At 36.5% G+C, this 14,996-nt stretch overlaps 1 protein-coding gene across 6 annotated transcripts in view; it reads right to left on the minus strand.

The window, feature by feature from the left end:
* Positions 1–1,588: 1,588 nt before the first annotated feature.
* Positions 1,589–14,996, minus strand: part of PXYLP1 (2-phosphoxylose phosphatase 1) — a 60,730-nt gene continuing 47,322 nt past the window's right edge. For all 6 annotated transcript variants that reach the window (XM_075031884.1, XM_075031881.1, XM_075031880.1 and 3 more), the window contains 2 exons: positions 6,494–6,633; positions 1,589–3,955 (listed from right to left, as the gene is read on the minus strand). In XM_075031884.1, the coding sequence (XP_074887985.1) occupies positions 3,024–3,955; positions 6,494–6,633 (1,072 nt within the window). In that variant the 3' untranslated portion in view covers positions 1,589–3,023. The remainder of the gene's footprint in view (positions 3,956–6,493; positions 6,634–14,996) is intronic.

Consider the following 14,996-nt stretch of genomic DNA (forward strand, 5'->3'; position numbering starts at 1 on the left):
ACAAGAAAAACCAACAAAGACAAGACATCAACAGCTATTAAGTGCACTCCTTCTTTCACCTTGTTACATTCCATTATGTCCAAACACCTCTTTTCTTATACGTTTCTCTATGCAAAAGGGTTACATTCAGCCTGCGCTCCTCCATTTATATACTGTATACTTGTTCTTTCTAAAATCACTCTGCACCACACTGACTTTCTTAAAAACATTGTTAAGGATCATTCTTTTATTCAGAGACCATGCAGTAAGGAGTGACAGCAGGGGGAGGGCTTGGCATGAACAATGCTGGAAAGAGCATGAAGTATTCCTACATCCACTTTTCCACCCTCCTTAAACACAAAAGAAGTTTACAGGTAATGGGGAAGCAAAGGCTGAGGAACAGAGAACAGAAATGAGGAATGAAATACCAGTTCCCATACCTCTCTATGCATAAAGAGAACTCTGGCTAGAGGATAGCAATACTTCATATTCACCGTTACCACCATTATTAGGGACACCCTTCAACATAGCAGCATTGATTGAGATCAGACATCCATAATGGACAAATATTTATCTGGGGCAATCTGAGGAACTGCAGCTACTAATAGAATCTGATCTTTCGGCATCTGTCTCACTTTCTTCTTGAGGTATGCCTACACAGACGAAGACATTTCCAAGCACCCAACTTAACTGATTTACCTAGGGGGATTAACCCCAAGGTTTACTTAAGACTTCAAGCAGAAAGCTTACTATTTGACCAGCAACCAAAGGTCCATAAAATCAGTGCATTTTTGCTGCTCTACAAAAAAAGTTAAGCTAGAAGTTTGGAAAACAGCTGCAATGTCCATTAATATCTGGGATCTCAATGCTTCTTTGAGCCCAACAAATGAGAAATCCACCCAAATTCACATCTCTTCCAATTCATGGCTGCATCTCAAAACCCCTACAACAAAGGGGATCTTTCTGCACAAGGAAAACAAAACAAAACAATTCCATGGTCTGCCTTCAGAAGATGTAAGGTTAGATGGTATTCCTAGCACAGGCTTTTGAAGACACCAAGACTGGCATTTGCAGAAGCTGTTAAGGGTTCAAAGTTGCTAAATAACACACTTGAAACACCAATGGTATGTCCATGGTAATGTTTTCTGCACTTCAGCATCATTCCTACAAATGGTCACCAAACAGCATCAAAGCTCCAACAGATCACACTCTAAAGACCTATAGCTGCCTTTTGCTGATAGCTCAACAGCTAGCTCTTCAGAGTATTTGGTACTTATATTGGACAAATGGTCCAGTTCACGTAGTTTATACAAAGCAAGCTCAACTTTCAGATTCTCTCTTCCTGTTTGTCCTCCAGAACACAAACATGTATCATGACTAACAGAGCTAGTCTCTTAGACGGAAAGAAAACATTTCCCAAAGTTACACATTCTAATGTGGTACAAAAGCCCCAAATTTTCTATCATGATTTCTGTTTCAGTATTCATGAAATATTTACCTGTTCCTTCTCAAACTGGGAACCAGAACATATTAAGTGCAGAAGTTACTAATGAAACAAGCTGCTTAACAATACATGCTTATCTTGTTACTGCAAACAGCTGAGTCACAATAAATGTAACACACAAGTATACAAAGAGTCCCCAAAATTTTATTTTAAGAAATGTGTTCAAATGCAGCATTGGAAACAGAGTGAGCGGAATGCCAATAGTCAGAGAACTTATGCTGAGTTATGTTTTCTTTGATAAACTAGCACCATTGAATCACAAGTCACAGACTAATTTCTAGAAGTGTAAAAAACCTTCACCATTATAAAATTTCTATGAGTTCTATTAAAAATTGGTTCTCAAATTACTACTCCTAAAGAGATGAAAGCAGTCTGAAGTACAAGTTTTCATATCTACTCATTGTTCAAGTTACCCATAAAAGACAGTTTATTCTTAAGTCTAAACATCCTGATGAAGGGGAAAAAAATGTCTAAAAGTGAGCTTCACAAGTCTTTACAAACTAAACAAGTAAGAAAGATCTACTGTGTTATAAATATACACAGTACAATATGTACAAGTCTGATCTTACAAAAGAAGAGCTTCCTAGTCCATAAAAATACTAACTCAACTACAAAATTTTCCTAGTGTTCAGTCAAGCTGTCTCAAGCAGTCACTGTATCAAATTCCTAAAACGCTGATTTGCTCCATAGCACACACAACAGCTTAAACACATGCACAATGGGAAAGAGCCCAACACTTCACCATAAAACTGACTTCTAATTTACCACTCAGGTTTAGTGGTAATGTTGGCATTTGCTATCTATTTTAATGTCACAAGACCCTGACATATTTCTAGACTGTGTTTGAACTATTCAAAGTGCTGAAAGTGCAATCAAAGAATAGAGTTTTGTATCCTTTTTCCAGTACACCCTTCTCTGGCACTGGCAACAATAGCCAAGTATTTATAGGTCTGCGAGATCAAAAAGGCACACGCTCATTTGTACATGGTCAGATAAGTCTGCCCAGATACACATGTGCACTTTGCTTTAAAGACCTTCCATAAACATTAAAAGGCTTCTTTCTGAGTAGGGAGCTTCAAGAATTCCTTACAAATGGTTTAATGCAGATGCCTGGAATTCATAAAGGCCTTGACACAAACTGCCTAAAATGACTGAGACAGTGGTGAAAAAAATAATGGTTTTGGTTTTAAACTTACGGTATCCAAGTATTGCTCTGGAATACAGAGAAACAAAGTCTATGCTCTCTCACTCTTCATCAAGCGACATCCGGGTTACAGTAGCCCATGTGATTTATCATTACCGTTAACACAGCATATGTGAGCATACACATAGACATAACACTCCCTCAATATTTGTTCCTCTGTTGGAGACCATCTGCAGTCCGAATGAAAATGAAACTATTCAAAGAATGTTTCAAGCAATACCCTTTTGTACTTACACATACAAGTACAAGAAATCACAAAAGTTAACTGCACCTCAACCAGAATACAGACTTCCACTGATACACAAGTTAACGTTGCTTCCTTTTCACTTTCCTTCTCTACAGTGGTCTTCTATGACATGCATCATAATAACTAGTGCTGTTAAAAATTAAGAACATATCCCTCCTGACAAAGTTGACAAATTTTTCTAGTGGGCACATCGGCTTGCTGGAACGTTTATAATAATCCTTGCAAAATGAGGTCTGGAATGTGACATCAGCACCATTATACAGGATGCGGATAAAGTGCTCTTTGGGTCTCTTCCCATCCTGCCACAGCTCAAAAACTAATCTGGCAGCAAATCTAGGAAATCTGGCCTCTGTAATGCCTAAGGCACTAAGAACAGGTGACAACGTGACATCATGTGCAGAGTAAAGAACAAATACTTCTTCTTTCTTGCCTTCTGCAATACGCTGCAGCCGATTAACAGTCTGGTTGAGGAGAGGATGAGTAGCCAATAGTGCATACAAGAAATAAAGTTTCTTTTCCTGTCTTTCTCTCTCATCCTCCAACTGATGTCTTTTGATTACTTTGAAGTGTTCCATACCAATGCAGCCAGTTTTGGTACACGGAAAACTGACATTGTGGCAAAAATAGCACAAGAGAGAATCTATTGGGTTAGAAGCTCTCAACTGCCTGGTGGGAATGCCTACAATCTTTGCCATATCCACATATATTTTCTCCAAATCATTGTTTTTCACCCGTAAACTGTACTGTCTGCGCTGTTCCTCTTCTAGGTAGTGGTTTCGCATAGGACAGTCGCAGCTTCCAGAGCAAAAAATGGTGCTCCACTGATGCCTTAGGTTAATTTTCTTCCAGTCAAAATCTGGCAAAAAAGTGTAGAGTAGCGCCAACGCACTCTGCAGGGTTCGGCTTTTTCCTGTCGTCTCCAGGTAGAGCTGTTTTGCTGTCCAGTCGCTCAGAAGCAGTTTATGTTTGCTTATATAAATTTCTCGTAATAGTTGTCCATTTCGCAAGTGTTGTACAACCCCTGAAAGAGAATTTTTTTAAGAAATTACAACACATTATTAGAAACTTCTTAGTTTTGGAGAAAAGAAAATACAGCTAGCAGTCTTATTGATAAATGAACAATTAGTTAAAAGGTTACGAACTTCAAAAACTGAACTTCACCTATGCTTGACTATTAGGAAAACTGCATGAAATATGAGATACCTGCTATTCTTCAGTCTCTCAGACTCTAGGAGCTAAACTGAGATACAGATAGAAAAAGCTGGTTCCATAAAATTTGTTTAAAACCTTAGTGGTTTAATATTTGTTCTTTGGACTAGAGACACAGACTGAATGGGTCTAACATCACTATAAAAGAAAGATGGCTATGAAGATGGATCCAGACTGCACCTGAGTCAGGGTTTCAGACAGGCAGTGAATGCAGCAAATTTATGGCAGCCAGTAAAACTACCAGCAGTCAGGAAACAAATACAGAGAATGTAAACTAGTGTGTAAACTCACAAAACGAAGTGGTGAGGTGTGGCAATCACATCAAACTTCCTTCTCCATTTTTCTTCAGGAAATACTCAAACTGCTTGATAATTCTTACACTAATGTTCTGCCTTTACCCAGCTGGAAGAGTGTGTGAATCCTTCTCACATGCCAAAACGTTTACTCCAGAATCTACCTTGCTTGTGTTATCCTCCCAAAGCAGCAAAGCAACAGGCATGAACCCTTTATGCACTAGAACACCTATATAACTTAGTACAAGCAACAGGAATCCCAAATACTAGCTCAGTTACAAGCCATGTGCAGTGATGAATCCAGTGTCACACACAACATGCTGTATTAGGAAGAGTTCCTTGGTAACCTGGCTAGATTTCTCCTGATGTCACTTTGCGAGACTTGACACTGGCCTAACACAAATATTTCTTCTGATGGGATCCCAAAACATATGAGGATTTGACAGGCAAGTTTTGGACTAAAAAACAGATTCCTTGAAAGACAGTTGGCATGAGAAAAATGGTGCCAGCTCCCCAGATATTCAACACTCTTTTCATTCTCTCTACTCAGTCTCCAAACCCATTGACAACCCAGAACCACTATGATATGCTCTTTCAGTCACTGGTATTTAAGATAAAAAGAGCAACACAGTTAAAAGCAAGGTGTGGGAATAAAACAGAATGGATCAATGGTAAAATCTGAAAAGACACAGGAGAACAGAGAAGTACTATTAATGTGAATTTTTAAATTAATGAATGTTGAAGAGAAAAATCCACGTAACTAACCCTTTTCACAATCACATTTCTACCCAGTTGTGCAACAGTATGTTTCCACATGTTTGTGGGAAAGCACTTCTGTATTTTCGTTTTTGATGCACCGATATGAGCACATGCAGAAGAATACGTGCAGCAAACAAACACAGGGACTTCAGTTCATACCAGTTCAGCTGGCTCTTCTGGGTGGAGAACACAAACAATTCCAAGAGCTGTGGAAACTGGGTAAATCTGTTTCTTACAAATCAGCAACTTGTTTCTATACTTCTGTCCTCTTACCTTTTGCTCCCCTCATATTTTCTATTGCTTGCTGACAGCAGCCCCAGATCTTTTCCAAATGGCCCTTTTACCAATGCTCTGATCCAGCACTACTTTGTTTCCCTCTCCAATCCCAAACCTTTTGTCTCTAATATTGCCAATACCCCCAGCACCACAATATTCCCAAGCTCTCCACATACTTTCTTCTACACAGTCAAATCCCTGACTGTAACACTTCCAGTTACCTCCCATCTCCCCTACCCTTTTTGTACAGATAAACTAAACAGTATGCTCACTAGCAGAGTTCAGCAGCCTTTCTCTCAGTGGTAGTATTGATGAAGTCTCAAAACTTCCATTTTTTGAAAAAGTTGTTTGGAATTTAATTGCTGATATTTCCACATTTTCTCCCAATAACTAGCTCAGCAGAACTGATAAATTGAATAAGAAAATGAAACTTCATTTTCCTGTGGTGAAAATACACATAAATAATTATGCCAGAAAGCACACTCTTGGAACTTCATTACAAAGCTTGGGGGTGTGGGGGGAAGGAAAAAAAGCATCAGGTATGTACAGTTTTTCTATTTCCATAATACAAGCATCAAATGTGTCTGTTACATCTGAATCTTTTGCAGGGGACACAGTAGTTACATCACAGGTAAAAACTGGCAACTAGGTGTTCTTCAGTTCCAGGGCCATTCTGAATTACAAACCGATCAGCAACAGAGTACCAGATCTTCCTCAGGAGGGATTGAGCAATGCCATTTTTCACAACAGTGACAAGGAAAGGTGCTCCAACTTGTTACAAATAAAAAGTGTGATCAATCTGTAACAGAATTGGCAAGCGTGGTTTCTAGAACTGTGAACGCTTTTACAGCAGAGAGTCTAATACTTTATTCATATCCCAGCATAACCTAGGCTATGACCAACATTATAAGCTTCCATAAAAAAACCATTTATTTCAACGTAAAGAAAAACAGAAGATCCCTCCTCCTACAGACTGTATTTAACAGAGCAGAAGAAAAGATAAAGCTACTATGGAAACTTACCTGTCTGTGTAAGCTCTCCCATTTCACACAAAGAATGACTAGGGTAACGAGGCAGGCTACTTAGGGAACCATCCATTTGGGCTGCAGACCCTTTGGACATATATTTAATGAAAGCTTCAAGCTGAGGATGAGAAGGCTTCCTAGAAAGGTAAACCAAAATGTGAAAACTTGCAAAAGCATATGGGAAAACATCTCAAGAGAGTCAAGTATTCTAAGTATGTCAGCTTGGAAATTTCATGGTGTGAGATTATTTCCCACTGATACAACATCTGCTCTTAGTCAGGACTTCTGCAAGTATCCAAAAGAAATCTAACTACTTACTAACTACCAAAGACCTATAGGGAAACCAATATCTTGTCATGTTAAAATTATGATACCTTTTGGTAAGTAATTTGGAGAGATTTTTTTTTTTTCCGAATGCAGTCACTAATACTGTTGTAAATTAAAAAAAAAAAAATCCTTACCAAAAAAACCTCTCTCCAGTTTCTGAAGTACCACTGCATTTTAACAACACAGCCAAAGGCACTGACAATCTAAATGGGTTCAAATAACCGATATTTTTAAGTAGATGATCTTGGAGGAAGTTTTGTAATGTACAATGCTGACTACAGTCTCAGCCTTTATTTCTAATTACTTCAGGCTTCAAATCAAATAGCACACGTAGCCTCAATTAAGTGGTACGCAGAAAGCTGTATCCAGTGGCCCCATTAAAATTGGAAGTCATTGTTTTTGGTATTGTACTATTCCCCAGGAAGAAAGAGTCCAACACTGCTGGACACTTGAACAGATAAGATACCCCCACAATGGAAGTAATGAACACAACTAGAAAAGAAATACATGCAAAAAAGTCTAGGTTAACTCACTGAAACATAATTCTAGTTGGAGAAAGAATGTTTAGATCTCCTAAACTGTTCTGCAAATTTCAAATACACTATAGACTCAGTTCACTGTTGTATGGCTGTGCTGAAAACTACATATACAAAAGAGACCACAAACAATGTAATCAAAAGGAATTTAAACCTTTAAAATAAAATTAAAAAAAAAATCTATGATCACACTTCTACAACAGAAATACATTACATAAGTAAGGATTTCTTTGTTAAATGTCAACGTTCAACAACTGTCACACAGTCACCTCTCTACTTTTGCGCAGAACTGAATCAGAAACTATTTGGCAACCCAACTCTGCCCCAGATGGTTCTCATTTTAATAGGACTTTCAGCCTGAATACAGTAAATATTTTTTAATGTTACTCACAAAAAAAAATTATATATATATAAAAAAAGAAGATCAATTTTCTCAGAGAGCTTCTACAGAAGTCTGAGGTTTGTGTTTATTGTTCACATTTACAGTTTGCTAGAATGATAAACTGTTTTGATTCAAAAACCTCAGGCCTAAAAAAAACTTCCAGAGTCGCAAGAACCACAAGAGGGAGCAATAACACTACTAAAGTATGAGTAAGTGTCAGGAATCAAGTTTACAAAGACATTCATGCTCATATAGAAGAGCCAACTAAGAAACTCTCTTAAATTTGAGAAAGCACCTCTTGCAAAGCTATGCTCACAGCATGTGCATACAGGAGGTCTCATAAGAATCAGTGCCTCTGCCAACAGAAAGGTAGCTCATTGTCATATCATTTTATAAAACTGGAGTTTCCCAGTATTTAATTTACCCTCAGGAAAAAAAAAAAATCTTGGGAGGAAAAGGTTATGATGCCAGTAAGAAAAAAAAAAAAAATGCAAAATGAGACAAAAAACAAGATGAAAGAAAAAAAAGTAATTTTTTTCATTTTTACTTTAAATTGAAAGGAAAACTAGCCAATTTATGACATTCTAAATCCACAGCTTCTTCTGTGTATTGTAATTTTAACAATGCAAGTGAAGACTAAGATTTGAGAAGCAGAGGTACATAAAAAAATGCTTTGTTCCTTTCTAAAGCTTTGGAGATTTCCTGTGTCCTAAGCATACATTAGAATGCTTAATCTAGCTCCAGATGTGAATGTCAAACAGAACTTTCTGTACATTGCACTGCTGGGCTGTGAAAATAGTGACATCTAAAAATGGAAGAACTAAGTTGCAAAAATTAAACTCATTAGCAAATAGCTTTTTAGCGTTACAGACATAGCAGGCTGAACTACCAATTTTCTAAACTTTGTCCTTCAAAAAACTCTAAACATGAATGAACTGTCAATCATCATTTTCCTTAAACCCTGTTTACTTAATTAGCAAGTTCTGCAAATACATGTGCAAGAAAACTAAAAGAACTGCATTATCCATTCTGCTTCTTTTGCTGCTTTGCTTACAAAAACCTGAATTCTAGCAGAATCAAACCTGTAACTGATGAAACTGTCAGCAACCACTTGTGGGAAGGAAGAAAGGAAAGAAAAAAAGAAAAGTATTTATTGGTGCTTTGCAAAAAGCTTCAGCTAAAAAATGGCAGGCAAGATAAACTAACTTCCAAGATATAATAATAAAATGTATAGTAACTCATAAAATTATATATTAATGTATTAATATAGCTTTTCATACACATATGTAGATGCAAGTTACTTAACTTTGAATTATATTATTTTTCAAGTGAGCACAAGTTAAGCACATGCTTGCAGAAGTGAATTACAAAATATGACTGTTAAACATATTTCTGAATATAAATTCAAAGCTTACTACTTGTTAAATATATTCTAGGGGAATTAAAAAATAAAAATCAAACGATAGAAATAAGAACCATTCTGCTTGAAGGGGACAGACATTTCAGGATACAATGTATTTTTTATCCTGAATGTAATCTCTATGTATGTAACCAAATTCTGAACATTCCTGCAATTCTGATTAACCCTGTACAACTGAGCAAATAAAAATTTATTTTTCTCAACAGCAAAATTCACACCACCACTCAGGCTACTAGCTAACAAATGATTCCCCTCCCCACCCCAAGATTTCTCTTTTATTTAGAATATGAATCCTCTTGTTGAATTGGCCAATTTACAGATGCTGTAGGAGATGGAGTATCTAGGCAACACAGCTAAGACTGCTGGGACTGTTTGAGCAGGAAGCAAAGAAAATTACTAAGTTGTCTAGTTGAAAAGACTGAAATAGCCTTAAAATTTTATTTCCATGAAAGTAACCAGAAAATAAAAAAGAGCTAAAGAGACATCCTTCTGTAATTTTTTGAACATTATGATGGTAAGCTACCACATTTGGGAAATGTATTAATACAATAAATATTTCAAATTTTGTCAGAATATGGAATGGCTTTTCACTTAATATCACTAGTTATAGCCACACTTTTTCCTAATTTTGAACATTTATTTCCCATTTTTAATGTCTGTTAATTTGCCTTTTAATGATTTTATTTTTATAAAATAAAATTAATTTTATCTGTAACAACACCAAGGATGCTTCTTTTCTCTCAAATAATGAAATCAGCTTATCTTTTTGTTATTTACAAACTAAACACTGGGATAGTAGATCCCAGATTTAATAGTGTAGTTTTCATGCACCAGCATTAAAATGGACCAACATTTAAATCCTTGTTCAAAATTTAAATATCTTATTTGTAAAAGTCTTAAAAAGCTTTGATACTGAAATGTCATCTCTTTATTGCTACACTGTAACCAGTGTACACAGAAAGAAATCATACTCTGCAACTATTTGAACTATATGTGTATTTCTGCCAGCAACTGAGCTGACATCCTTCATTAAGTTTCCTTTTCCCTTGAGGAGTTTATAGATACAAAAACTAGAGGTTTTCTTCATTTTTGTTTTTTGGTTTGTCTTGGGGTTTTTTTTGAGAGAAGCAAACACTAACTTGCTGATTGTTCTGAATTAGGACAGCCAAGTGAGAAATATAGTACCAAAGGGAGCATATGCACATGACACCTCAGAAAATCTGCTGGCAGATTTTGGATGGCTTAGCTATAATGGCACAAAATACTGCGTCAGAAACATGCATGAATATATATTTATTGCATCTATTATATACGTGCAAAGGTATGAAATATAACTCATGCAGCTCAACATTAAGGTCAAACATACAGCAAAGCCTCAAATCTCACATAGCAGCACAGCAACTTTGTTATAGGGTGGTTTTGCACCCCCACGATACTAACCAAATTTGAGACTTCAACGTCAGTATTTAGGAACTGCTATGGGAGACAGTGGGGCTTTCTGTCCCTGGATAAAGTGATGCTCAGGCTGAGTGCATGGAAGCCTCTTTTGGTAAGAGGCTAGCTCTTTAAACCAATTACTTTTGTAGTAGTAGTAATAATAATAATAATTATATCACAGCATGAAGACCATTGCAAGACTTGACAGTTAATTCACAGAGCGAGAAGAAAATCATCCTTGCTTCTCAGGGCTACTTGTCTCAGGACCACACAGGAAAACATTGCTATTGATTTATATTGACTACTTGTGAAACATTTTCTTACCTAGTGATCCTCATGAGCAGAAACTGTTTTTATTAAATAATTAAAGCATAAATAGAAATCAGATCTAGAGCAGAGTTTTGTTCCTCCTTTAGGCCTAAGCTGCAAATCAGACCCAACAATGCCATTTTTGGTAAAAACTCCCCACCTCTCAATCCTTACGTTTATTAATTTTAGGACTACTTTTGATCAAAATGAATTCCTGAATAGGAACAGGCTGAGATTCCTTTAACATTCTTTCCTATCAAAGCTATTGGACCACTGAACGATTGCCTTATTTCTACTATGTATACTGCAAAATGAAGTACAGTGTAAGCCTTGTTTCTTCAACAAACCTGAAGGTCAACAAACCACAGCATTCAATCTGTCCTCTGACTCAGTCAACTGAATACTCTTTTGCAACACTTACAAATCTAAGACTACATATCTATAAAAATTGCGACATTAATCTAATTAAGATGAAGTACAGAATTTAAGAAACAGATGTGGAAAGACATTATCTTGATAAGGCTACATGCAGCTACAGTTTGTTTAATAATTTACATGTTCATAAAAATTCAAGAGTGGCATAAATAATGTATCTTCACCACGACATAAGATGCTACAGAAGAAGAAGTATGTTTGTCAAGGTTATGATTAAAAGAGAAACTGCGATAGAAGAAATAAATTAATTATTGAGATCAATTACTAGGAGTCATTTATTTAAAAGCTAAAACTGAATAGTTAATCAAGTAGAAAACTAACAGCCGATTACCTCAGGAAAGAACTTGAGGTGGACACTGATACAAAGGAGATTTTTTTTTTTTTTTTCCCTTCCCAAACAGCATTTATCTATGCAAATGTCACTTTTGATAGTAAATGCAGAATTTGTAAAAGCCAAGAGGACCAAGCTTCTCACAAGGAGCTGCAGAACCTTCAAGTGTGTCACTTGGTGATCACGCCAGGCACACACCAAGCTTCTGGACAAATGAACATTACCTTTTTGTAATGATATAATACCAGATTCTGTCTGCTAACTGTACCAAAAGCAAGCCTCTTTTCTCTTTACTCAAAGTGCAAAAAATTATATTATAACTTCAAGCAAAAATAATATGTTTTCTGTGGTGTTCAAGTAGACAAAGTACTAGATCAAAGGACTACACTGTTTCCTTTTTAGAAGGCAAACGAATGGAAAGAGCCATTAAAAACAACAATAGATTACTGTAGTCTACAAAAGAGAGCCTAAATACAGCATTAGTACCGTTGGGGCTTATTTATTGATAAAGGTCTTACAGCTTTTACAGTTCTATAACAAACTCTATAGTGATCCAGTCTACTTGACTGCTCTTCTGAGTCTTTAGAGAAGTCAGAAAAGTCCTCAGGAGACCTATCTTCACCTAATTCTGGTCTGGATCATGCTTTGATCTCACTCCAAGTCTAATCCACACCTCCTTTAGCTCACAGTATGATACTTGCCTCTCCCACAATTGTCTCTCTAATTTTTCTGGCAGTTTCAAGACATGTGCATATTGAACCTAAAATTCAAATATTTGTTACTAAGCTTCTTATGATTACCATCAACATCTCTCAAAATGCCTTAAAGCATATGCTAATTAACCCAGCATACTACCAAATTATAGCAGTTTTCTGAAATCATTTTAGCATCTTCCAAAAAGCATTTCTTCTTTATCTCATATACAAACTCAATGAAGAAACACTGCATATTTTTTTACTTTTGACACTATGAATTTAAGATACAAAGGGAAAAAGAAGTGGGAGATTAATTTATTCCCCCCATAAGCACACACTACAATGAAAGGATTTTCATAACATCATTCAATTAATTTTCTTGAGGGAAAACAAGTATATATTATTCAGTTCCCTTTAGAAATTTGCATCCAGAACAATGAAAATAATAATAATAATAATATTAATCGAAGTTTTAGATGGAAGAAACCTCCAAAGCATTTAATCCATTTGCTTATATTTGTGCCACACCTATACATCACAATCCATAATTCACAAAACCAAAGCATGACCTCAAGGCTATTTTGCATATCCATTAGAAGTCCATGGGGCTGTAGCATAATCTGCTTAATTAATGAATTCCATCAGCTGAATGCCAAGACAAATAAAGAACAGACTGAATATGAGCAGCATACTTATCTGAAACTAAAGTCCAGAAAGCTTAAAGAAGCCAGGCTTTCAATCAGACATCTCAACTTAATTATACAGCATCAAAAAACCTTCAGTTCAAAGGTAGCAATTATATACCGTGTAATACTCTCAATATAAATACGTTTACAATCGAGCACCAAATTTACATCACAAAGGAAGGAATATAAGCTTGACAGCCAAACGCGGCAAATAGCTTCCTGATGTTAAAGTAATAAATGTTCCATTCAAAACAATGGCATAAACAGTAATAATTCCAGCTTTATTCAGAAAGGTGAGCTTTAACACATCTGGACAGAATGGTACAGAGCCAACTCCTTTAATCTTTCTGCTGCCCCTTCAAAGTCGGCCCTGAGATTTTATTTTACATAAACCTTGCTCTCAAGGAGACAAGGTCTTTTTGGTTCTCCACTCATTTTTAGCAGCTGTGAATGGTAAGGAATGTATCATCTATACATTGATGTTCTAATGCTTCATAAATCAGTAACAGCCAAGGGTATCGACACTGCTGGCCTCCTCGCAGCCTGGCACTACGCCCTCTTAACTGCTTGACTTGGTCATTCTGTTGGCAGTGTAAAAAGCTGCACTACTTCTTTGCCTTTTATGGATAGTTTTCCTGACTCCAGGGCCTTCATGTTGTATTCCTTGCCTGAAACTGGAGTGGAAATAGCTACAAAAGCTTCTCCAACAAATACAAAACTGAGGTTTTGTGTGGCACTGTAATATTGGGAAATACAGCTACTCATCCATTGTCACTTGCAGTTAAGATCTTTGCAATAAAGTTTTCTCACATACGTTCTAATGTGACAGGTATTGAGCAAGATCAGAAGATCAGAGCCTTTAAGAACTCTGAAAGGAATCTGGACCATATTTCTTTACTTAGCATTTCATGCTGAAAATAATTTCACCCCTTCAAGGCAGGTCATTAAAAATGTTATCGTAGCTATTAGCAAGAAATTAATTGCCCACAACTCTTTGGCAGAGATAACTGGAGTTTGGTCTCCTGTCTGCCATCTCAGGGCTGCATATCTAATTTCAGAAAGCCAGTCAGCTTGCAGCAGTCACAGAACACTGCTGGGGTTGGGCACCTCTCAAAGAATTCAAACTTCCCTTGGAAGGATGTCAGATGAGGTCACTGAATGCCACTTCTTGACAAAACAAGCCTTTTGGTGGAATCTGAAGAATGAATAAAGAAGTAGCCAACATGATAGCAGAGGGAAGTTTTTAAAAAAAAAAATAAAATTGCACTATGTAAAAGGTCCTATACCACTACCACTTAGAAAACTTGTTCAGCATGGTCATAAAATCAGGTATTTTGGTTTGTATTCATAGACAGGCATTCCAAAAGATTAGTCTCCTTTCATAAATGAGGACATGGTTTTGTTCAATTTCTGAGTTTGATACTTGTACCAAGCAGCTAAGAAAGATCTAAGTACATATATACACTCCAAAAACAGTGAAATTAGAAGCTATTTGAATCTTCCGAATTCCAATGCCATGTTAGCTGTAAAAAGCAGATTCCTCGTGTCAATTTTTTTTCCCATTTTGCTCTTAAAAAGGTATACATACATTTTTATATGTACACTTGTATATATTGTAGACAAAAGTGTATATATGTCGAATATTCTATTTTTCCCCTGTTTAGAGGAAAAAAAGTTGTGAATTTTCCTCTGTTTAGATCTTCATACACAATGCAGGCAGATAGATAGGGTAGCCTGAACATAACTCAGGAGCCCCTAAATCTGTTTCCTATGACCAGGCAGACACAAAGATGGGCTAAAACTGACGTTGGTTTCAAACTTCCATAGGGTTACACCAACCACCATAACAGTAGCTTGCTTCTGCAATAATGGTTACTTTTCAATTACTCATGCCAGAATAGCATTATAACACTGACTACAACTGAAGGCAACATTGCAAGCC

The sequence above is a fragment of the Buteo buteo genome, chromosome 7 (genome assembly GCF_964188355.1).
Source record: "Buteo buteo chromosome 7, bButBut1.hap1.1, whole genome shotgun sequence".
NCBI classification, from domain to species: Eukaryota; Metazoa; Chordata; class Aves; order Accipitriformes; family Accipitridae; genus Buteo; species Buteo buteo.